General features: G+C 61.1%; 1 protein-coding gene across 2 annotated transcripts in view; it reads left to right on the top strand.

The window, feature by feature from the left end:
• Nucleotides 1–17,547, top strand: part of AACS (acetoacetyl-CoA synthetase) — a 46,939-nt gene extending 29,392 nt beyond the window's left edge. For both annotated transcript variants that reach the window (XM_039879243.1, XM_039879244.1), the window contains exons 9-18: nt 2,061–2,141; nt 4,260–4,384; nt 7,781–7,845; nt 7,966–8,088; nt 8,496–8,609; nt 10,405–10,530; nt 12,914–12,983; nt 13,531–13,589; nt 14,360–14,562; nt 16,965–17,547. In XM_039879243.1, the coding sequence (XP_039735177.1) occupies nt 2,061–2,141; nt 4,260–4,384; nt 7,781–7,845; nt 7,966–8,088; nt 8,496–8,609; nt 10,405–10,530; nt 12,914–12,983; nt 13,531–13,589; nt 14,360–14,562; nt 16,965–17,102 (1,104 nt within the window). In that variant the 3' untranslated portion in view covers nt 17,103–17,547. The remainder of the gene's footprint in view (nt 1–2,060; nt 2,142–4,259; nt 4,385–7,780; nt 7,846–7,965; nt 8,089–8,495; nt 8,610–10,404; nt 10,531–12,913; nt 12,984–13,530; nt 13,590–14,359; nt 14,563–16,964) is intronic.
• The last annotated feature ends 4,675 nt before the right edge of the window (nt 17,548–22,222 follow it).

Below are 22,222 nucleotides of genomic sequence, written 5' to 3'. Positions count from 1 at the left end.
CTGGATTTGGGTGGGTGGGGGGGTGGTTCCTGGTTTGCTGGTTCATTTTCTAAGACCTTTAAGGGTCTCCAAAAGCAGCTTCTCTCTTCTTATAAATCAGATCACTCCTCCTGCTTGAGACCCGCAGAACCCTGCCGCTCATGCTTCCTTTAGTCACCCTCAGACTCGGCCATGCCCGCTTAGAAATGACAGGGGACATCACCGCTGTGAACCGAGGCTCGTCCAGAGAGGGCTTGGGGAGAGAAGCGAAGCCCGGCTTGCTCGTGCCCCCGAGGGGACAGGAATGACGAACATGAAGAGGCGTGGGGAGCAGGTCACACGGGCGAAGGGACAGGTCTAAGTTAATGCTAGAAGTGAAGAAGGAAAAAGGAAATGCCCATTTCAAGGGAGGAAGAGAACGGGAGGGGGCATCCTGGGAGTCCCTGTGACCCAGGAGCCTCACTCCCTGTGGTGAGTTCACGGCGTGACTCATTAGCGTCTCTAGAGGCCTTCGTTGGCCCCCAGCGAGTGCCCACCCCTCCGAGTGACACTGTCCCTTGGGGAGTTTTCCACACTCCAGGCCTGCGGGGACAGTGGGGGTGGGAGGTACGCTGTCCCTGATCCCACCCTGCTCTCTGGGTAAACCCACCAGGGTGCCTGGCTCCGAGGGGCTGCAGGCGGCCTCGGGGACTCGGCAGAAGGGGCTCGCCCCTCCCAGCCGTCTGCCACTTTCTGTGGGGGCGTGTGTGGCCGTCAGGTCACAAGGGGGCCGTTGGGGACAGAGTAGGGAATAGGATTCTTCTGGCTCTTGAATTGGTCTTTGTTGGTTGTGTGGTTTCTGTGGAGCTTTTAAAGGGACCGTCTCTTCCTGCTGCTCATTTTTCTCTTCTTTTGGGTACGACGAGGGTCGCGAAGGCCGGCTTTAGTCACGGCTCTCGCATCAGCCCTGGTCGTCCCCACCAACCCGGGGCACCGATGCCATCGGCTGGGCGCTGCCATCTGCGGACTAGGCTGCAGGGCGGGGTCCGGCCTTTCTCAGGGGCCTCGGAAGACTGTCCCCAGTCCGGCCAGGGTCAGGTGGGAGACCCATTGTAAGGACGGGGAAAACTGAGGCGAGAGCGGGTCAGTGGCCACTTGCTCTGCTATCCGGACTGCGCTCGGAGACGGGACGCTTCCTGTCCCCGCTGTCAGCGCAGAGTCGCTAGGGGCTAGCGGGGTCTGGGCAGCGGAATACTGTACAGCTGTGGACATCGCGTGGGAGCTCTGTGCCTCGATGAAGGTACGTTCAGTGGGAAAGGCGGGGCTCAGGATGACGCATCCCCGTAAAGAGCCAGCGTGAGTCGGTACATGCTGATGGGCGAGGGACGCGCCGGAAATAAACCGGGGAAGCGGCTCCCCGGCTGCCTCGGGCGTCTGGGTGCAGCCTGAGGGAGGCTGCTCACGCACGTGCCTCGGAGTGGGAGATCACGTAGATATACCGCTCCTCAAACATTGAAGTAAAAACAATAGGGCGTGCACGGGAGGGGGCTCCGACCTGATGGTGGTGTGAGCTGAAAGCAGGGTGTCGTGCCGCCCCCTTGGCCACCGTGTCCCTGAGCTCTGACCCGAGGCCTGCAGAGCTGCACATGCAGCAGCGGCTCTGAGTCTGGGGGATGGTCTCGTCCTGCCACTGCCCTCGCCTGTCCGTCGCAAGGGGACGAGGCTCCCGGGGCCTGTTCTGGAGGTGACAGACAGTGCAGGTGCTCTGTCCTGCTCTCACCTTTGATTCTGACTGTCCACTCGATGACCTCCACTTCCCTCTGCTGCGGCCGGCGGCCCCCTGGTGCTGCTGGTGCCCTGGCGCCCACCCGCAGCTTGCAGGCCGGCAAGAGCCCGTCAGAGGTCCCCGTCCATCCTCAGCGACACTCGGGTCCGGTGGCAGGTGCCCGGTGGCAGGGTGCTATAGAGTTCTGCGTGTGGGGGCGGGGGGGCACACGGAGCTTCCTCCGGAGAAGAGCACAGGGTCCCCCCTGCACCCCGGGCAGCGAGCGTACAGGGCGCCTCAGCGTGAGCAGCCTGCTGATGCCCGTCTTCTCTCCCAGGGCACCCTCATCCAGCACCTGAAGGAGCACAGCCTTCACGGCAACATGACCAGCAGCGACATCATATTCTTTTACACCACGGTGAGTGTCCCCGGAGATGCCAAGTGGGGTCCCCACCTCTGCGTTGCTCCTTCTGGGTGGCCGGGCTGTGGGCTTCGCCGTGGTCTGTCCTTACCTTCAGCCACTCCCTGTCTCGCGTGTCAGTAGCAAGACGCACACGAGGCCCGGTGGAGGTGGAGCAGCTTCTGCTGGCTAGCCCTCTCTGGCCTCGGGGCCCTGCCTCCTCTTCCAGTCCCGCTGGCCACTGGCCCCTCCGTGCCACCTCGTCCCTCCCTACTTTGGCCTCTCCTCTCAGAATGCTGAGTGCCTGGGGAATTCTAGAGAAACCGAGAATGCTGACCACCAGCTCGGTCCCTTAGGCCTCTAGAGGTGCAGGGTGAGAGTCACATGGCTGAAACTTGCCGTCGACCAGGGGACAGGAATTTACGGAATATGTCGTGAGGATTGTCGCTTCTTAGTTGTGTGCAATGCAAAGTGACTCGTTCAAGTGGAAAAGGAATTTATCCGAAGGCAGCAGATGGCTCAGGGGGGCAAAGATGGCAACGTCCTCAGCTCCAGAACCAATGAATGAGGGACCTTACAGGACACAGAGGACTTTGCAGATGTGATTAAGTTAAGGATCTTGAGATGGGGAGATGGTCCTGGACTATTCAGGTGGCCCAGTGTGATCACAAGGGTCCTTATAAGAGAGGGGACAGGAGAGTTGGAGTCTGAGAAACAGACGTGGTCACAGAAGCAGTGGTCGCAGTGCCGTGGGCCCCGAGGCCAGGAGTGTCGCCTCTGGAAGCTGGAAAAGGCAAGCAAGAGCCTCCCCATGAGGCTCCAGAGAGAGCCCAGCCCTGCCGACACCCCGATTTTGGACTTCCAGCCTCCAGAACTCCCAGACGGCGAGTTCGCGTCGTCTCAGGCCCCCACGGCTGCAGCAGTTGTCTCGGCTTCCGTAGGAAATGCGTACGGGGGGCTTGCCAGTTCCCCCGACAGCTGGGGATCCGCGTGTGGAGAGCAGCGGGGCCTGAGGGAGGCTGCGCTCCCACGGTCCTTGTCCTGGGAGCACGGAGGTGTGGCCCACGCGGCCACGCCGTCTCGCCTGTGCCCTGGCCGGTGCCGCCCTACGGAAGCTGTTGTTCCCTGTCCTGCGTCCTTGCCAGTGCAGCCTCTGGCCGAGCCCAGGCCACCTGCCCCAGCTGCCAGAGAAGCTGGCCAAGCGCCTGCCTGGCCCTGGTGCTCCTTGCCGAGGTGTTTGCAGCACAGCCTCAGAGGCCGTAGCATCCCCCTGACGAGGCAGGGGCTTCAGGTGGCCAAGGAAACGCAAACAGGACGCAGCGAAAACCATGTCCACAGCGTCGCGGGCACCGCGTGGTGGGACACGGGCTGGGCGGAGTCCTGCCTCCTGTGCTTTTCCACCCCTCAGGGTGGGGCATGCAGCGTCAGACCGGAGCTCGGTTCGGGGGAGTGGAGAGCTTCCTGTCCTTGTGGGATGCTGAAGAGGAAAGCTTAGGACCGTTAAAGGAAGCTGTGTTTAGCCGAAAGGGGGAAAATTCAGAATCGGCTCTTTCCGAGACTGCAGGTACCACGAAGTTCTAGGACGACTTAGCTCTGTTTCCTGGATGATGACTTTGTGCTGAGTTTTTAAGGAAGCAGTGCTGGAGGTGTGCCCTAACCTGTGACGTTAATGCCCCTGGGGACAGACCCGGGCCCCAGGCAGACACAGGACGGGGAGCCTAGATTGCTCTCCATGTGTGACCAGGGGCAGGTGGCCTCATCTCTCTGTAAGTCAAGGGGCTTGGGACAAGTGATCCAGGCTTGTTTCACCTGTGGGATTGAGCCCAGACCCCTGCTCACGCCCTCCCTACATATGGGACAGTGGCAGGACTCAGAAATCTGGGGCATCTGCCTTTTCTGGAAGCCTCCGTGTGGATGGATCGGACAGCCAGTGGTTTCTGGGGAGTAAGCCAGCGCCGACAGCAGCCTCTAGGGCGGTCGCTGTGAGGCCCCACATGGCTGAGCCGGCGTGGAAAGCGGCCAGTCCTTGCCAGCTTTGGGCCGTCTGAGGTGGCTTCCTAGGGACGTGACAGGCTGAGTGATGGAGAGAGGGAGCTGGCCACCGCTTGCTTGACTCTGTGCTCCTGTCTGTTCCAGGTTGGCTGGATGGTCTGGAACTGGGCGTTGTCTACTCTGGCCATGGGCGTGGCCGTGGTCCTGTATGACGGCTCGCTGCTGAAGCCCACGCTGAACGTGCTGTGGGACCTGGTCGACAGGATAGGGTGGGTACCAGCATTGGCACTTCTCACCTGCCTGTCTTCTGAGCCCAGTGGCGAGAGGGAGAGCCCTGCCTGTCACCAGCTGCCCCACGGTGCTGATCAGCTGTCCCCTAGAACAGGAGTCCCCGACCGCCAGGCCGTGGACCAGTACTGGTCCGTGGCCTGTTAGGAACCGGGCCGCACAGCAGGAGGTGAGCAGCGGGCAGTGAGCGAGCGAAGCTTCATCTGGATTTGCAGCCGCTCCCCAGCGCCAGCATCACCGCCTCAGCTCCGCCTCAAGTCACCAGGCATGAGATTCTCATAGGAGCACCGGTCCCTGGTGCCACAGAGGTTGGGGACCGCTGCCCTAGAGTATCCTCAAACCCCCACAAGTGCGATCCAGGGCTACGAAAGGCATCTCTGCCTCTCTGCAGCTCTGCAAATGGCGCTTCTTGGTTGGGCGACAGGTAGGGATGCTAAGGAGCCAAGGCAGAAGCCAGTTAAAAGTGGGTGTCAGGGCCCCTCCCCCTGCAGTCGCCTCCTCAGAGCCGCTGCCGGAAACCGGCAACCGCCGCGTGCCGTCGCGTTGGCGCTGTCTTTGCTGGCGGGTTCGCTGTGACCGGTGGGCGCGTTGTTGGCGTGTGGATCTCCGTCGCCGCTGACTAAAGGTCACGTTGCAGGTACTGCCGTGGGCGCCAGCGAGCGCCTGGCCCAGGGGTCAGCAGCACTCCCAACACTTCCCGTTGCTCCAAGTTCGAGTCCGCACTCTGGGGGGAGCTACTAATGTTTTAAAATCCTCAGCCATTAATATTTTACGTGTATCTTTGCCCAGCCTGGGAAATATTTAAATCCTGACATTTGGCTTACAACATCAGCCAGGAAGGTTCTTTGCTAATGAGACTGTTTCCAGCGAGAAGTTAATCAACTCCCGGGGGGACTTGGATGGCGCTGAGTCCTCCCCCCATGACACCTGCAGGCCGGCCTCCGGTGGGCCCTTCTGGGGAGCGTGTGTGTCCTACAGGAGCGGGCAGGGGAGGACAGCTCACACCCACATACCGGGGTTTGGTGCCAGTGAAGGGCCCCCGGGAAACGCAGCTTCGTGTGCGTGTGTGCAAGAGTGTGTGTATACGTGTGTGTGGATATGCATGCACACGGGTGTGCAAGCGAGCATGTGTGGCCAGTGCAGTTCTGTGGTTAGGGTCAGGGCTGGCGCCGTGGGGTATCTCGTCCAGGTTTTGCTAGTCGCCTGAGTCACCCGGTGCCACCTGTCCCGAGTGGGCGCACCGTAGTAAGATCGTCCCCGAGGGAGCGTTGTGACAGGTGAGCGAGCGCGTCCCTCGAGGGGAGCCAGTCTCATTTCTGCACCCCGCACGCCGTCGGGTGTCTGCTCTGTGCCACGCAGTGACTTGGGGGAGAAGGTCGCCGTCCTCATGGGCTGGCACTCGGATGGGGCGGCAAGAAGAAAAGGAAGTGCCACTGTAGACCTGGCTCAGGGAGGCCCCTCGGAGGGGACGGCCCTGGGGCAGTCCTGAGTGTCAGGGACTGGGGGGATGTGTGTTCCAGGCAGAGGGGTGCAGTGCCATGGCCGGAGGAGGACCAGGTAGCTCTGTGGGGGCAGCTGGAGGGAGGCCCTGTGGCCTGATGTGAAGAGCCATGTGGGTGGAGGCAGGGGCGGGCCAGACCCCACAGGGCCCTCGGGGCTCTGCTGGCAGGGAGGCTTCTGTCCTGTGGGAAACAGGACACCATTGGAACGTTTGAGTCAGGGGAGGAGTTCACAGGTTTTAGAGCTAAAATCTGGTTCTAAAACCTGGTTCACAGGTTTTAGAGCTCAGTCTCCCTCCTGTGTGGGAGAATGGGGGCGCAGGAAGGCCGGGGGGCAGGGCGGGGAGGCACGAGTCCCATTGCTTTTCGAGCCGAGAAGCCGCCTCATTCCTTGTGGGGTGATTCCCAGCGACAGTTGCTAAAAATACGTCACGCCGAGTGCCCGCCCTTAGAGAACTAAATGTGTTTTCACACCGTCCTACGTAAGCCCTGGGGGAGGAGGGGGTACCTCTCCAGTTCTGCGGAGGAGCAGGCCTGTGACTCGGGCCCAGGGACTCCTCTCAGAGTCCTGACACATCGCCAAGGTCAGGGTTTGCAGCATACGCCCGTGACCGGAACACTCCTGAGAGCCGCCGAGAGCCTTCGGTTTTGGGGGGCGTGCGGGACAAGAGAATAAGATACGGGTGTTGTCTTGGTGTGGCCGGTGATCGGAGGTCTCCATTCCAGTGACCGAGGACGGTCTCTGCCGTCCAGGGCTGGTGCTGCACCCTCAGAGGGTGCTGGGGTCCCTGGTCTCCTGTGAAGATGTGGACATTCCCGAGGGGTGACGCCGTCGTCCTTGGAAGCGATCTCGCGTTAGTTCATCAGACTGAGTCTGTGAAATAAACATGGGGGACAGTGAGAGGGGCGCACCTGTTTCCTGCTCCCCACAACCTCCCCCCGACCCGAAACAGCCATCTCTGGGGCCCAGGGGCCTGGGAGGTGCTTGAGGTCTTGGTGGTGAGTTTATTGGTGGTCCTGCTGGAGAGAGGAAGGGAAGAGGAGGTGCAGAAGACAGTAGCTTTGGGGGGACCCCACCTGGCTGTTGATTTGGCCTCTCCTGGCCCAGCCAGCCCGGAGTCACCCAGTATTCTGTGCTTCGTTGCCTCTTGGCATCAGATCTCGTCGCCTGTCACCGGGGTGAGGGGATAAGGTTTTACCGCCCAGAGGGACGAGGAGGGCCTTGGTTTTACAGTCTGCTTTGGGGAGAAAACATTCTCTCGCTAGGAAGACGAGGTGACAGGGCCGCCTCCCTGAACAGCCGAGGAAGGAAATAGAATATCAAACAACACTCTGCCCTCGAAAACACAGCGATTCATACCCAACGCAACGTGTCGGTTTTTGAGTGTGAACGCGGGGATAAAGAACTATGGACTCCAAACTTCACAAAGAGCAGAGCTGCGATTTTCTAAGTTTCACGAAAACGTGAGCCTGTTTGAGGCACGGGGAGCGGTCGAGAGCTCGACGTGCAGCCCTGGCTCTCCCCGAAGACCCTGGCCCCCCACTTCTGTGAGGTTAGAGTGTGAGGGCTCCTCCCTCTGAGGCCCGCTTCGGGTTCCCAGGAGGAAACAGTCTGCAGCTAGGGAGACGGCGAGTCCGTGTGGGGACACCGCAGCCAGCTCTTCAGGGGAGCCGGGCGCTCTGCATGTCGGAGCCGGTGCGAGGGCCTGTTGCCGCCCTGCCCTGAGTCGGCGCAGGTGCTGGGACCTGCTTCCCCTACACAGGAAGTATTATTTCAACCCCCCGAAATGATGTGTCTTAGAGCCTGCACACAGGCCACTCGTTTTAGACAGACCCTCGACGCGTTTCTGGTGTTTTTTCTCCCTCCCGCACCCTCAGCGTCACCATCCTTGGGACGAGCGCCACGTGGCTGTTGATGCTTGAGAGGCAAAACCTGAAGCCAGGTGAGTGAGCCCCTCGGTGTCTGGTTCCTGGCCGCCAACCTAGGAGGTCAGGCCTGGCGAGCCACCAGCCTGCCCGCCGGCCAGGCTTGCGTTTTAACCTGTGGCGACGCTTCTCCCTAGTGGAAACGCACGATCTCCGGTCCCTGCGCACGATCCTGTCCACCGGCTCCCCGCTGCGGGCCCAGAGCTACGAGTATGTGTACAGGTGCATCAAGCGCAACGTCTTCCTGGCCTCCATCTTAGGTGTGGCCCCCCGAGTGCTGTCGCCTGGGTGAGGGGGCGGGGACACGCCCAGGCAGGCCCCACGAGCACGCACGCACACCCTCTGACCTGGCAGCGCCCGTGGGGCGGGCCTAATGGGGCAAAGCAGCCATTTGCCACGGGCCCGAGCGGGTCCTGACTTCCAGTGTGACGACGAGAGGTCGTCTTTGTCGTGTCTCCTTCAGCGGGACACTCGGTCAGGAGTAAGTCGCCCAGACACAGGGGGTGGCTCTGGTGTCTGAACCACCTCCTCCACCGCTCCCCGGATAGAAGGTCCCCCCATCAGGGAAGTTTCCCCTGGGGTCTTCCTTCTCTGCTGCTCACTAATGGGGAACATAAGCGATGGGTCTGTCTTCTGAAATTTGCATCTTCTCCTGCCATGGTCACAGGTGGCACCGACATCATCTCCTCCTTCATGGGCCAGAACCCCACGCTCCCTGTGTACAAGGGGGAGATTCAGGGCCTGAACCTGGGCATGGCCGTGGAGGTGTGGAACGAGGAAGGTAGGGCATCACCGGCCGCTGCTTCTCCTGCCGCTCAGCATGGGGGTCACGTGGAAGCGCGTGGGCGTTTGCTCGGCGTCAGCTCTCCAGGGCCACTCTGAGCAGGGGAGCAGACTGGTGTCCCTCTAGCCAAGTTTGACAGCCCCCGGGCCCCCTCAGCCTGCCCGCCCGAGGAGTGGGTGTTGGGCTGGGTGCTCAGGTGGGGAGCCGAGCGCTCAGGGAAGGCAGGCGGGCGGTCGTCACCCCAGTGTCTGGGCCTTGGGGCTGCTGCTGAGGCGGCCTCACTGCCTTGCCAGCCCGACACCCTGACCTTGACCCATGGACGCACTGGGGGCTGGCTTCCCCGCTGGTCTCAGGACAGACTTTTGCTTTGTAGCCTGTAGTGGCTATTGGCTGTAAATTGGCAGAGCCTGTTTGTGTCTCCAGCACCAAACAGGGCCGGGCATGTGGTATGTGCACTATGCAAGTTCATGGACTTACTCTGTTTGCCTGTGGCCGCTGTCCTTGTACCCTGACAGGGTGAGTGGGAGGTGATGCCAAGTCCTGTTTGCGTGAGGCAGAGAGAAAGACGACAGCAGTGGAGACCACGCCAGGGTGGGGGCTGGAAGCCTCAGGGTGCAGGAAGCGTTTCTCCCCGTTCGGTTCGCGGAAGACGTTGCCAGAGACCTTTCTGAAAACTCGTCCTCGTCTTTGTGAGAGGGCTTCTGCCTTTGCTGCCTGGGGAGCGCTTGCTCCGTGCCTTGGGTCTGCCCTGATTCTCCTGGCCAGGCCACTGCCGCAATCCTGGGGCCCGGCCACCAGGGAGGTGCCGCTGCATCCCCGCTTTCACACACGCGTGAAGTTATCGGTCCGTTTTCTCAGTCAAGGATATTGGGGGACGCAGGGCTAGCCGAGGGGAAAGAAATTTGAAAACGCAGAAGCGTCTGCCGCATGCAGTGATGATGGTGTCTCTGATGGCAGGTGTCCCCTCGCACTCGGCCTGTGGAAGGTGCTGGATTAACCGGCTCCAGAGGCCCACCACTTGCGGGCGGAGTCATTGGAAGGGACGCTCCCCCCACTCCTCGCTGGCCTCTGTGGCCTGTGAGTGCCTGGGGCTAGAAATGTGACTCAGTACAAGTTTTTCAGTAAGCGCCGTAGCGGAGAGACGTTGGCACCTGGTGACCTAGGAATCCCACTGCCGGAAGAAGCCCTTGCGCATACGCACAAGGCGACATGTGCAAGAACATTCATAGCGGCGTGGCTCATAGTAGAGAACAAAATTGGGAACAGCGTAAACATACACCTTCGGGAGGAACGAGCAGCCGTGACGACGGCGGGGAGGACGAACGGGCTGGGGTGTGCGTGGCGGCGTGCACGCGTGCACGCGTCACCCAGAGCTTCCGCCGGAAGCGAAGCGCCGTGGCGGGCACGCGCAGCCGGGCGCTGCGCACGCCAGGCCTGGAACCTGCCTCCGACAGCGCGCGTCAGGCAGGCGTGCGTGTCGACGCGGTGGAAGCGTCAGCACACACGCGAGAGTGACGACGCGTTCGACGGAGAGAGGCGGGGGTGTCGGGCGGGAGGGCCACGCGAGGGGTGGCCCCGGGTGCCGGTCGGCTCTGTCTTCGTGCGCGCCCGCAGTTCCGCACGCCGGATAAGAGCTTGAGAGCGCGCGCGTGCACGCCCGGGGCGCAGGGCCGGGGCGCAGGGCGGGGGCGCAGGGCCGGGGCGCAGGGCCGGGGCGCAGGGCCGGGGCGCAGGGCCGGGGCGCAGGGCCGGGGCGCGTGCTCAGCCTGCTGTTTAACTCCTCCCAAACCAGGAACGGCCGTCTGGGGGGAGAGCGGCGAGCTGGTGTGCACCAAGCCGGTTCCCTGCCAGCCCACGCACTTCTGGAACGACCCGGACGGCAGCAAGTACAGGAAGACGTATTTCTCCAAATTCCCAGGTGGGTGGCGGTGCAGGCGGGCTGCCTGGACTCCCGCCTGGGCTGAGCCTCGCGGGCCTGATTCCGGACGCCCCCCCTCCCCACGCCCCCTCCCGCCCGCCAAGTCCTAGGGAAGCCGCTCGCAGCTCCTTTCACTGGGGAGGTGATAATGAACTTTGGATCAGTATCTGCCACCTTCCGCTCGAAGCCGGCACGTGAAACTGTGATCTGCGTTCCGTTTAACTTTCACCACCCTCCGGGCCAGAGTCCCTTGGTCCCGCAGGAGCCGGCGCCCGCGGCCTTCTGCCCGCGGGAGGCCCGAGGGCCCGCTCGCTTACTCGGGCTTGTGTCTGCCTGGCAGAGGGAAGTGGCGCCTGCGAGAGGTGTCAGCCTGGGACTTTGCTGTCTGTGTCACACGCGGTCCCCCGGTCCCCACGGGGCGGCAGTAGGGAGAGCCTTTGCAGCGGGTGGTCTGCGCCAGCCCTGCCACCCTCACGCCGACTGACACCCCCTGCGGCGGTGCCGCGCTCCAGAGTGCAGAAGCCTTTTATTTAAGGCCCCAGTCCCTGCCTCCCTCTCATCCTACTTCGTGAGTAGCCTCGAGTTATTGCCGCTGAAGACTCCATAATTTAGCAAGCCTTCTGTTCCGCAGTTATTTATACTGAGTGCTTGCTCTCTGCAGTGTCTAGAAAGGTAGTTTGCTTCTGTGTAAAGCACACGTGGGGAGTCGGGAAACGGCCGGCGACCCGTGGTGGTGGAGTTTGCCCCGGATCCCCTGCCCCCTTTTCTCCACTGGGCCTTGCATGTCCACATGTCCCATGGGACAGCTCCCATCTGGGAGCTGCGGGAGGGTCTCCCCCAGATGTGGCTTGGCCCCCACTGGATGCCCGATGCCTTTGAGCCCCACCTCGGAGCCTGCCAGCGCATAGCTGTCCAGACAGGAAAGGGCAGAACAGAGACAGAACAGAGGGAGAAACGTCCCTTGGATGACCCCAGGAGAGGGCAGGGGCCCCCGTCTTAGGAAGAGAGGCCAAAAGGATTAGAATCTCAGCTTGAGGACCTGTCTCTTCATCTGCAACACTGTTCTTTGAAACTGTCACCTTTTGTTATGTATACAGGGGTTCATGTGATAAATCCTCTCAGGCTTAATGTCAGAATAAGTCTTTGTTTTTGAGGCACTGATATGCCTTGCTGGAGGAAACAAATACTTTGTGACCCATGGTATTTCCATTTTTGCCTTGGCTGCCAGGAAGCTCGGAGTTGAAATCATTGCTTCGTTATAGCGTGCCACTTACCCCCGGTACAGGGTTTCTTCTTTTTAAATCGTCCTATTATGTAGTTGGTTTTATAGGTCGTTTCCTTAAATGCTTTCTGGGAGTAGGCGGGAGGTAGGAGCAGATGTGGAAAGAAAGGCAGATAAGATCATGGGACTGGAAGCTCTTGGCTGTGGACGAGGTGAACACAGGCTGCACAGGTGGTGACTTCCGGGTGGCTGCAGGGCCAGCAGAGGTGTGCTCTCGATGACCCCCGCCCTACGGCCCCGTTCGGGTGGCCGATCCGGCCGCCTGTGCAGCAGAAGGAGGCTGCCAGCGGTTTGAGCGTTCCCAGTGGTCCCGCGTGAGACGCGGCTTCTCTCCACCATTGGGCGAGGGGTGGAGGATGCGTCCGAAGCTGGGGTTTGATCTCCTGGGTGTAGTAGCGGCGCCCCCAGACGTGGGCCTCCCTCTGCACGTCGCCGGCCCCGGACCCAGCTGCACTGCGGCCCCGTGGGGCTGGCTCCGGGGGTTTCGTGTCAGCGTCGCTCTGATCCCTTCCTCTTCCCTCGCCCCCCACGTCCGCAGGTTTACTGGCTCGTCCGTCCGCTCTCTGTCCACGTGGCTGGGGCCTCGGTTACAGCCTGCGTGACCGGGACTGTTGCGGTGGCCGCCAGCCCGGTCATGCTGCTGCTGTTCATTCTGTTCCAAGAGTGGCCCCGCCCCTCCAGACCTGCTCCCTCGGCCGCCCCAGGCCACCCTGTCTCCCTGAGGTGCTGTGTGTACTTCCCCACCCTCCCTCAGAGCTCCCACTGGCCTTCCCTCGGTGTACCCCGTGCCTGGTCTCACCCTCCGTGAAGCCCTGGGGCCCTGTTGGTGCCTCAGGAGCGGCATTTCTCGGACGCTGGCGCGTGTCAGAGCTGCGTGTACACCAGCCCCCACTAGACGGGGTCCTCTGGGGGCAGGGGCTGTCCGGGCCACTTCCGCCCCCAGCGCCCGGGCCCCCGCCCCGCGCCATACCCGTTTCTGGCCTTGGCCGTGTCTGCTGATGAGAGTCAGGTTGCTGAATGTGCGAGTGTCCCGTGGCTGTGAGGCCTGCCTCGGGGGACCGCTTCTCCTCGGGGTGGCTGAGCACCTCTGCCTCCCTGCAGGTGTCTGGGTGCAGGGCGACTACTGTAGGATCAACCCCAAGACCGGCGGCATTGTCATGCTGGGCCGCAGGTGAGGGGTCTGCGGTCGGCTGCTCTGCCTAGAGCCCCCTCCGGAGGCGTCGGGGAGGGGAGGGATGCTTCCTGTGACCCGGGCCCCTCCATCTGCTCAGTCTGTGGCTGGGCCCCTGCTTTGGGCCCTCCTGTGTCCCTCCTGGGCCAGTTTCCTGAGAGCCCTGTCCACCTTCCTGTGCCCTGAAGCGGTGGCTTGGGAGGTGTCGGGTGGGAGGCAGCTAGCAAAGGCACGACAGTGACCATTCACAGTGGCAGCAGCCCTCGGACAGGGGTGTGTGGGTCTTGGGTCCTGGGAGGGAGGGATCCATGTATAGGTGGAAGGGACAGTAAGGTGACAGGTGTTTCCTCACGCAGGGGACCCCCGAGTCTAGCTCTCAGTGTGGAGATAGAGGGGTTTGCTGGTTGGGATTAGGAGTGGGGGCTGGGAGGCTTCAGTGACGGCCTAGCATCGCTGTGGGGGAGGGGGGCGGCTGCCACCCTGGGGACCCTGCGATGCGCCTCACTCGGGAGCTGCTGCGCGTTCACGGCCTCGTTTTTCTCTCCAGTGATGGCACGCTCAACCCCAAAGGAGTGCGCTTCGGCAGCTCGGAAATCTATAATATTGGTGCGTGTCCCCTCCGCGAGTCACTCGCTCTGTCTGAGAGGGAAGGGGGACGGCGCCTGCCTACCACAGAGCTCACCTGTCGGCGGAGCTCACCGGTGGAAGAATGACCTCAGGAGCGTCCTTTCCAGCATGCCCACTGTCCACGTTGCTTGCAGCTCACAAATCCTCAGAAGGGAATTCGCGGGGTCACGTGGCTCGTCCTCGTACCCGTCTTGTTTCATCCTTGCATTGAGCTCCTTCGGGTCTGATGCTCATGTCTGCTTTTTGTGGGCGAGGGCTCAGAAGCTCAGGGTGTTGCATGGTTACTGATGGTCACAGGCACATGTGGGACACCAGGTAAAGGCTGTGTGGGCCCGTGGGCCTTTGTGACGCCCAGCCTGGGCCACGTAGTCAGCCTCAGTCTCGCCAACGTTGGTCCTGTAGCGGGCGGGCAAGTCCCAGCCCATCTGACTCCAGCCTTTGTCCGTCCCACCGTGAGTTGCCACCACAGGGCTCACTTCCTTTTCATTTTTAAATTAATTTGTAAAATAAGTTAGGGCCCCACGGCCTGCTTGCCAAGTCAGCCCTTCCAGCTCACGCTGAAGCTTCTGCGTCCCTGCTGTGGGTGGTCTCCTGCCTGTGTCCCCTTCCCAAGGTCTCTTCCCGGGAGGGCTGGGAGCAGAGACTGGCTATCCCTGCGAAGCCTGGGTGGCCTGGCCTTCCTGTCTGTCCTTCGGGTGGGGCTGGCCAAGGCCGGACAGTGTGAGCGGGACCCTTCCCTGTCTCTGCAGTGGAAGCCTTTGAGGAGGTGATGGATAGCATCTGCGTCTCCCAGTACAACAAGGATGGGGAAGAGAGGGTGGTCCTCTTCCTGAAGATGGCCTCCGGGCACTCCTTCCAGCCAGACCTGGTGAGGCGTGTGCAAAACGCCATCCGCATCGGCCTGTCAGCCCGGCACGTGCCCAGCGTCATCCTGGAGACCCAGGGCATCCCGGTATGGCCACCAATGGGCTCTGTCTCCTGCCGCCTGGCAGCGGTGACCAGAGCGCCGTTGCCTCCCACGAGCCCACGCACGCACGCAGGGCCTCTCCTCCAGAAGCTTGCTCAGGCTTTATATAGCGTGTGTCCTCGTTGCCTGGCAACGCCATCCCCTTTTTTTCTCCCCTGCCATCTTTTTTTTTAACCATCCCTCGATCGCATTATACAGCAAAATCCTGGCGAACGCGGTATCAGAGGGGAGGCAGGCCCAGCCCTACACGCCTGCCTGGCTCTGTCCCGGGGCGGTTTTAGTGGGCTCCCAAAACGATCAGCGATCAGCGAGACAATGAATGCTAACTTTTAAAGAGCCGCTGGGTGCTGTCACTCCCGCCCTTCCCTTCGTAAGTCCTGCCCTCGGTGGGAGGGCTTGGATCTATTTAGAGGCATGCGCCCCTTTGCGTACTTCCTTTGGGCTCTGCGTGGGGGCGGAGGTTCCCCCCCCACATCGGATCTTGGCTTTAACTCACGCCGCTCACAACACCAGCACCGTCCGCTGAGCGTGCACACAGAGCTGTCAGAACACACGGCGACCCAGGCCGCGCCCCCCCGGCCCTCAGGGCAGCTGCTCCCTTGGGGGTGGGGGGGTTGGGCATGGACACTGCCTCGGCCACCGGACAGAGAGAGCCTCTTCCTGATGCCGCCCCAGGCAGGGACGGGCACGTGGGCTGCAGTCGGAGGCAGGGTTTAGCCGGAGAGGCAGCTTCTGGGGAAATCCTGAGGTGCGACGCCAGGCATGCAGACCCTGAGGTGCGGCGCCAGGCATGCAGACCCCGAGGGCAGGCGGCGGTGGCTCTCTTGGCCTCATCGTGCTAGCGGCACCTCGAACACAGTCTCTCAGGGACGAGAGCTGGCGGGGCACCCCCAGCGACCCTGCTGTGTGCGGCTGCTCACGGGGCCCGGCCCCCATGCCAGCATCGTCCCTGTAGGTTCGTTTACAGAGAACCTGTGTCCTTTGCTGCCAGAATGGTTCTTCCCAAAATGTATCTGTTCACGAGAACAGGGGAGTGATTTATGAGGAAAGAAGCCCACGGGCTGTCTCTCTGTCCTTGACCTGGCTCTCGCCAGCTTACCAGTCACCTCTGAGCTGTCCCGTCTCCAGTGGCCGCCCCGCCGTCTGCGGGGCTGGGAAGGCCTGCTGAGGGTTACTTGGGATTTGCCGAGTATGTTCAGACCCCCGTGGTCTGAGCTACGGAGCCCTCAGGGGAGCGTTCGCCCTGTGTGTTGCCGAGCTGGGGAGGGTCTGGCTCAGCCATGGGGACCTGGGGTCGGTCACAGCCCAGGAGAATGGGCTCGGGGCATTTGAGGCAGCACCAGCCTGGCGGGGTCCCGGGCAGCCACAGCTGTCCTGGCCCAGCACATCCTTGTCTTGGGCCACCGTTTGGACGCCTAGCCCGTCCTGACCCTGTGTCTGGGGGCTCCCGCCTCGCCCCAGCCCTTCCCGCCAGAGGGGACAGTAGCGGGCTTTCCCGTGAAACCTGCCTCGTTTGTCTTGTCGGCTGGCGGACGATGTAAGTTAGCAACTCCCGGGAGCCGTTCTCAGAGCTGCTCCCTGAAGCTCGGATGCACAGAAAGCACGTGGGATGCTCGCATGTCACAGAGCGAAGGGCTGACGGCAGCACAGTGACAGGCAGTCCCTCGAAAGTCGGTGCCGCCTCCTTAATTAGTTCTCACGTCTTCTGAGTTTTTCAAATGAATGAATTTTAATTACATCGCAAGTTAAAAAAAAAAAGAGTTCCAGGGAGAGGAGAGATCAGGGTACCAGCAGCTTTATTAAAGGGCTCCGTTGTTCTAGAAGCTTCTTGGCCCCTAAACATGCCACCGTCACCGCCGAAAGCCCATTGGGTTCACAGGTAAAGCACACGTGCTCCGCGAAGTAGTCGTGTGACCTGTGCCGCTCAGGTAAACGGTTCTGAGGAAGGGTTTTTGCAGAAGGTTGGCGAGGCGCCCAGACGAGCCACTCCCCGGTGGTCACGCCGTGGTGACACGGGGAGCCTGCGGCATTAGTCACAGCCAGTCTCTAGAACGTCACGCAGTGTAATAAGTGTAAACACTCAGATAAAACGTAATTGCGAGGCGCTCCTGGGAGCTGCGTTCACTCGCCTAAGCCTGCAGCCTCGGGGGGAGGTGCTGTCACCCCCACTTTGCCTCGGGGGGAGGTGCTGTCACCCCCGTTTTGCGTTCGAGGAGGCAGCCTCGGGTTCAGGTGCTGGCCCTCAGGAGGCACGGACGCTGCTCCCCCCCGCCGCATGCCCTGCGCTCTGCCCTCGGGCGGGGCCCGTCTCCCTGGCTGTGACACGCTGGGACCCGGGGCCCCGGCTTAACCGCGGCTGTCGTGTCTTCCCCACTCTCCCCTGGCAGTACACCTACACCGGCAAGAAAGTGGAAGTGGCTGTGAAGCAGGCCATTTCTGGGAAGCCCGTGGGGAACTGCGTAGCCTTATTGAACCCCGAGACCCTGGACTGGTACCGGCACGTCCCCGAGCTGCAGGACTTCTGAGCGGCCCGCGTGTGGCGTCGTGACGTCTGCGTGTTTGGACACCCGTGGCTCGGGGGACAGTCGTCTATCTTGTCTACTGAGGGAGCCCGAGCCCACCACGCACGGCGACAGAATCCTGGCTTGGTCGATGGGGCGTTTGGGGCGTGTGTGGCGGTCTGGGCGAGAGCGTGTCTTTGCACGGGTGCTCTGGCGTGACCGTCACGGCTTGCGGGCGGCCCCCAGGTGGCGGGTCCTCAGAGACAGCTGCCTGGCCTCCGGGGACATGGGCCTGGTGCCGTCCTCCCCACCTGAGGGCTCCTCACGTCAGAACAGCGTCACCAGCGTCTGTCCATCACGTCGCGGGTTTGATGGGTGCTTTGTATGTTCTCTGCAGTTCAGCATGTTAACAGGTTCCTGTAATCGTAATGGGTCGCTTTTGCATTTTTTAAAAGCAAGTACAATGAAATGCTTTCTGGTATCTTTTTTTTCTGGACTATAAAAACATAGGGGAAAAGTGCCATGAGGACTTCAATGCAATACACATGCGTGTGCTCGTGTGCACACACTACACTCAGGTGGCAGCTCTTGTGTTTTTTCGGAGGGAGGTGACTGGCTCTGTGGGCGAAAAGGTGGGAAGCTGGCTATAGTGATGGGGGCCAAACGGTCAGGGTATTTGCTGGGCTCCTGGTGACCAAATGGCCCTACCGTGCTTCACAGCATGAAGCCACACCCCAGAGGGTGACAGTGTCCTTACCTGGGTGCTCTCGTGGCTCAGGGCTGGTTTCTGGATAGCAGCTCTGATCTCGTCATTCCAAGAGCTGCATGTCACTTGGATCGTGTCTGGCGGCAGGTCACAGAGTCCAGGCTCAGCCCAGCAGGGCTTATTTTTCTCGTGTCCCAGGAAGTCGGAGGCGGCCTAGTCTCCTGGGGCTGGTGTTGTGACCGCACGATGTAGCAGTGCCCAGCTTTTCCTGTCTCCCGTGCTCTGTGGTCCTCAGCGTGTGGCTGCCACACCTCCCGTGTCCCACCTGTGTTCCAGGCGGGAGGAAGGAGAAGCCGCAGGAGGGCCGGGTGAGAGGCAAGAAGCCCGCCCCCTCGGTCTGTCCCTCCGCAGCAAAGCAGTGGCTTTTCTGGAGCCCCCACCCAGTGCCCATCTGTTACACATCCATGGCCAGAAGCAGGCCGCCCCTAGCTGCAAGGGAGTCGGGGGTCTGAGTCATTGTAAACAGGACCTGTTCCTTTTTCTGTATTAGGCTCCTGCCGTTGCTATAACGAAGTTCACGAACGCAGTGCCCTAAAACAGCACAGTGTTATAGTTCCGGAGGTCAGAATCAGTGTTGGTAGGGCTCGCGCCTTCCGGGGGTACCCGGGTAGAGTCCGTCCCTTGCCTTTGCCGGCCTCTCCAGAATGCTCGCACCCTGGCCGGGGGCTCCGTCCTCCATCTCGCGGTGTCTGACTCCCCACCCGCCACACATGAGGACCCCGCGATTACACTGGCCCCGCGCGAATGATTCAGGATCATCTCTCTGTTTTACTCTCTCCAGACCAGCAGGGTTGACCCCATCTGTCGCCTTACATCCCCCTGGCCATGCAACCGAATGTTTCTGCGGGTGCTGGGGGTTGGGGTGTGGGCATCTTTGGGGGCCAGAGTGACCGTGGGGAAGATGTGAGCCCTGGGCTGGAGGAGCTGAGTGTTTGGGACCCCTGGTTGTCGTCCGCCCCCGGGCTGGGCTCCTGCTTCCTGTGTGACCGCCCCTCCCAGGGCTTGGATCAGGCCTGGGGCTACATGGGTGCCCGGAGGCCCACTTCCTGTTGACTGTGCCTGGGAAGCTGTTAGGGCTTAATTGCTGTGCCCTTTAGTTCCGACAAGCCGTCCCAGGCTGGCTAAGCCTACTCATCCTTACTAATAAGCCACGCTGGACAGCTTCATCAACACGGGACAGATGGCAGGGAACAGCAGCCAGTCGGGCGCCCGCAGTGATGGCTCCACCGACGTGCCTGGGCCCCAGCGTCACTCAGCACAGCCCACCCCCTGCTGGCCAGCTGCCTCTCCGCAGCAGCCATGGCCACGGGTTGCACCATGCCTGTCCCCACCTTGCACGACCCCCGGCAGCTTCGGGAAGCGTCAGGGTCTGCGGTACATCCTGGCTGGACGGCCCGGACTCCACTCCGGCTGTCCCCTGCGGCCTGCAGGGCCCCACGCAGCCCTTCCTCCCCTGGCCTGGCTTCCCACCCCCAGGAACCTTCTAGAGGCTGGAGCCCTCCTTCCCACTCTCACTGTGCCCGCCCCCACCTCCTCGCCCGTGCAGACTCTGCTAAGGGACCCCGGAGTTCCACGCCGGGTGACTCCATCCTGGTCCCCACTCGCCTCAAATCTACCCTTTCTCATTTCGGGCATGCCCGCCGGTCCCTCTCCCCGCATTCTGTGCCCCCGGGGACCCAGCTTTGCTCGCTCACCTGGATCCTGGGCCCCCAGCCGAGGGCCTGAACCCACCACACATTAGGGAAGGCATCTCCCCGACCTTCGGACCTCCCGTCACTGAGGGTGTAGGGGACAAGGGAGACCCTTTGCTTGGGTCTTCAGGCACCAGGGCGAGGGTCTCATAGGGAACAAAAGTCCCTCTCAGGGCCCAGCCACACCCCCTGACTCGGCTTCAGCTTGTGGAGTGGAAGTGGCACCCTGGTTTATGGTTTATGGGGGGTAAATTGTAGTAATTTGGGTACAGGCTAAGCTGCTGTGATGAGCACCCCCGACTCTGGCTCAGTTGAGAAAGAGTTCTTCTATAACTGCCCCAGGGTGGATGGGTGGCTTTGCTTTGCTAGGTCACCCAAGGACCCAGGTCTCTCTCATCTGGTTGCTGTGCGGTCCCCGTGACGGTCTCGTCCACGTGGCCGAAGCTGGCACCCTGAGTGCACATTGCAGCCCCTTGGGAAAGGAGCCCAGAAGGAAGTGGCCTCGTCTGTTCTGCTCACGTCCCATCTGCCACAGCCTTGTCACATAACAGCACTCAGCTGTAAGCGAGGATGCTGGGTGGTGTGCCCTTCAGCTGAGTCACAGCTTGTGGGTTCCGCTGACCTGCAGCTGGGGTTCAGCCTGGGGTAGAGTGCGTGCGTGTGCGTGAAGGCGGTGCATGTTCATTGGCATCTCTACATTTTAGAGGTAAACTAAGATTTTCGAGACAAGCTACCTCAGCCTGGAGCAGCATCCATTTGGGAGACAATTTTCTGTGTCCACATCAGGTGGCTTTCCTGGTTTTTATGTTCAGGCTGTGAGCTCGCCAGTGTCACCGTTGCTTCCGACCTAAATGGGATGAGTGGGGAAGGGGCGGCCCCCCCAGGAGAGTAGGGGTGCTGATGGTAGAGGAACAGTGAGGTTAGGATGGCTTCCTGATGGCCACCAGCTGCCCACTCAGCACAGCTACGGGGGCCTTAGGGAAATGGCAGGATGTCCGCTGGAAGCGCTGTTGCTGGATTGGAAGCCGAGGGCCCCACCTCGACCTTTCATCCCCAGCAGTGACGCCCCAGAAGAAGGCGAGAGGACACGACTCTGTAAGAGAAGCCTGTCTCAGGAGGGACAGAGGACTAAAGACTCGCCTGGGCCTCGCCTGGCAGACAGAGTCCCCAAAAGGAATTTGGAAGGAGAAAAGTTGTTTTTCTGGTTCTGACTCTTCACGTGTAATGGGCGCAAATGAGACTTACACGCACGGACGGCAGACGCGAGAATGGGATTTTGAGGGCCAGGCAGGTGTAGAGCCAGGCAGGCACCTTTTGAGGGCGAATAACGCCTTCTGGGGCAAATCCACCTTCCGAAATTCTAGTTCTCGTGGAGGCGGCATTTCCCGAGCGTGAGGGCTGAGTGCTGGTAGATGCCGCTCACTCTGGGGCAGACCCTGGCTGAGCACTTAGGCTGCCCAGAGCGGCGAAGCGTCTGCTCACTGGACCCTCACAGCCACGCCACCGGGAAGATGCCCCGATGATCCTCGCACCGAGGTACGGAGGTCGACGCGCCTGAGGTCATACAGCTAGTAGGTGACGGAATTATTGGGATTCGAGCCCAGGCAGTCCGGCTGCAGCCCCCTAAGCAGTGCGATAGCCCCTCTCCCAGCAGATTTCTGGGGAGAGCAGGGATGGTGCCCTCTGGGGCCCAGTTAGTGGGTCCCATGTAGGAAGGAAGGCCAGAGCAGGGGTCCCCAGCCTGCAGACAAGCAGTGCTTGGGGGCCGCTGGCGGGGACTGGAAACTGAGCGTTCGTAGTGGGGGGAGCATCTGGGTGCCCCTCCCCTACGCAGGCCGGGCTGGAAGGAGCCCATGAGCTCCACACCACGTCCGGCAGACTGTGGTCCCTGCAGTTGGTGATAGCTGCCCGAACCCGGTGCCAGCGGCTACAGGCAACGAGCTTGTTTTCCATCAGTCTGGGCTGTCCTGGTGGCCAAGGGTCATGGCACCCACCGGGAGGCCTGTCGGGCTACCTTTCTGTAATGAGGGGGCTTCCAACCCCAGGCTTCGGGGTCTGGAGCCATTCATCCCGGGCTCGGGCTGGCTGGTGCTGACAGCTAACATCGCTGTGGTACTCACGACAAGCCGGGCACTGGGGCAGATATCACTATTGTTCCCTTTTTACTTCTGGGGAGTCAGGCACCGAGTTAAAGAACTTGTCCAAGGTCACACAGGGCTGGGGTTCCTGCCAGGGCAGGCTGGCTCCGCCCACCGGCCTTAAACTTCTTCCTGAGCCTTTTGGGGAGAGCTCCCGAAAGAAAGGAAAGAGTTCTTTTGCTCAAACTCGTTTCGTGGTCCTTCTTTTGAGGTAATTCTTGAATATCTACATTGATTTAAAAAAAAAGTTCATACCCCAGTGAAAAAGATCAATTACCATGGACGGTTTCCAAGTCACTCCGACGCTGTCACCAACCCTTTCACGTGCTTCAGCCGCTAATTAGATTTGGAGGAGAATCAATTCATGTGTCACGAAACTTTGAAAGACGACATTCCACGGGTGGCACGTCCCATTGTTCCAGCTTGATTGAAATTGTGGGTTTTAAGCGGGATGCTATTTATGCCCTTAAGACAATAGCGCTTTCAAAGGGACTGTGATTCTTAGGGCTTCGCGTGTGATTTCTAGGGAAATGGGGATTTTCCAGTTTT

This window comes from Pteropus medius, unplaced genomic scaffold, assembly GCF_902729225.1.
Source record: "Pteropus medius unplaced genomic scaffold, Ma_sr-lr_union100, whole genome shotgun sequence".
In the NCBI taxonomy this organism is placed as follows: domain Eukaryota; kingdom Metazoa; phylum Chordata; class Mammalia; order Chiroptera; family Pteropodidae; genus Pteropus; species Pteropus medius.
The sequence above is the reverse complement of the archived record's forward strand: the minus strand, read 5'-3'. Positions and strand labels throughout refer to the sequence as shown.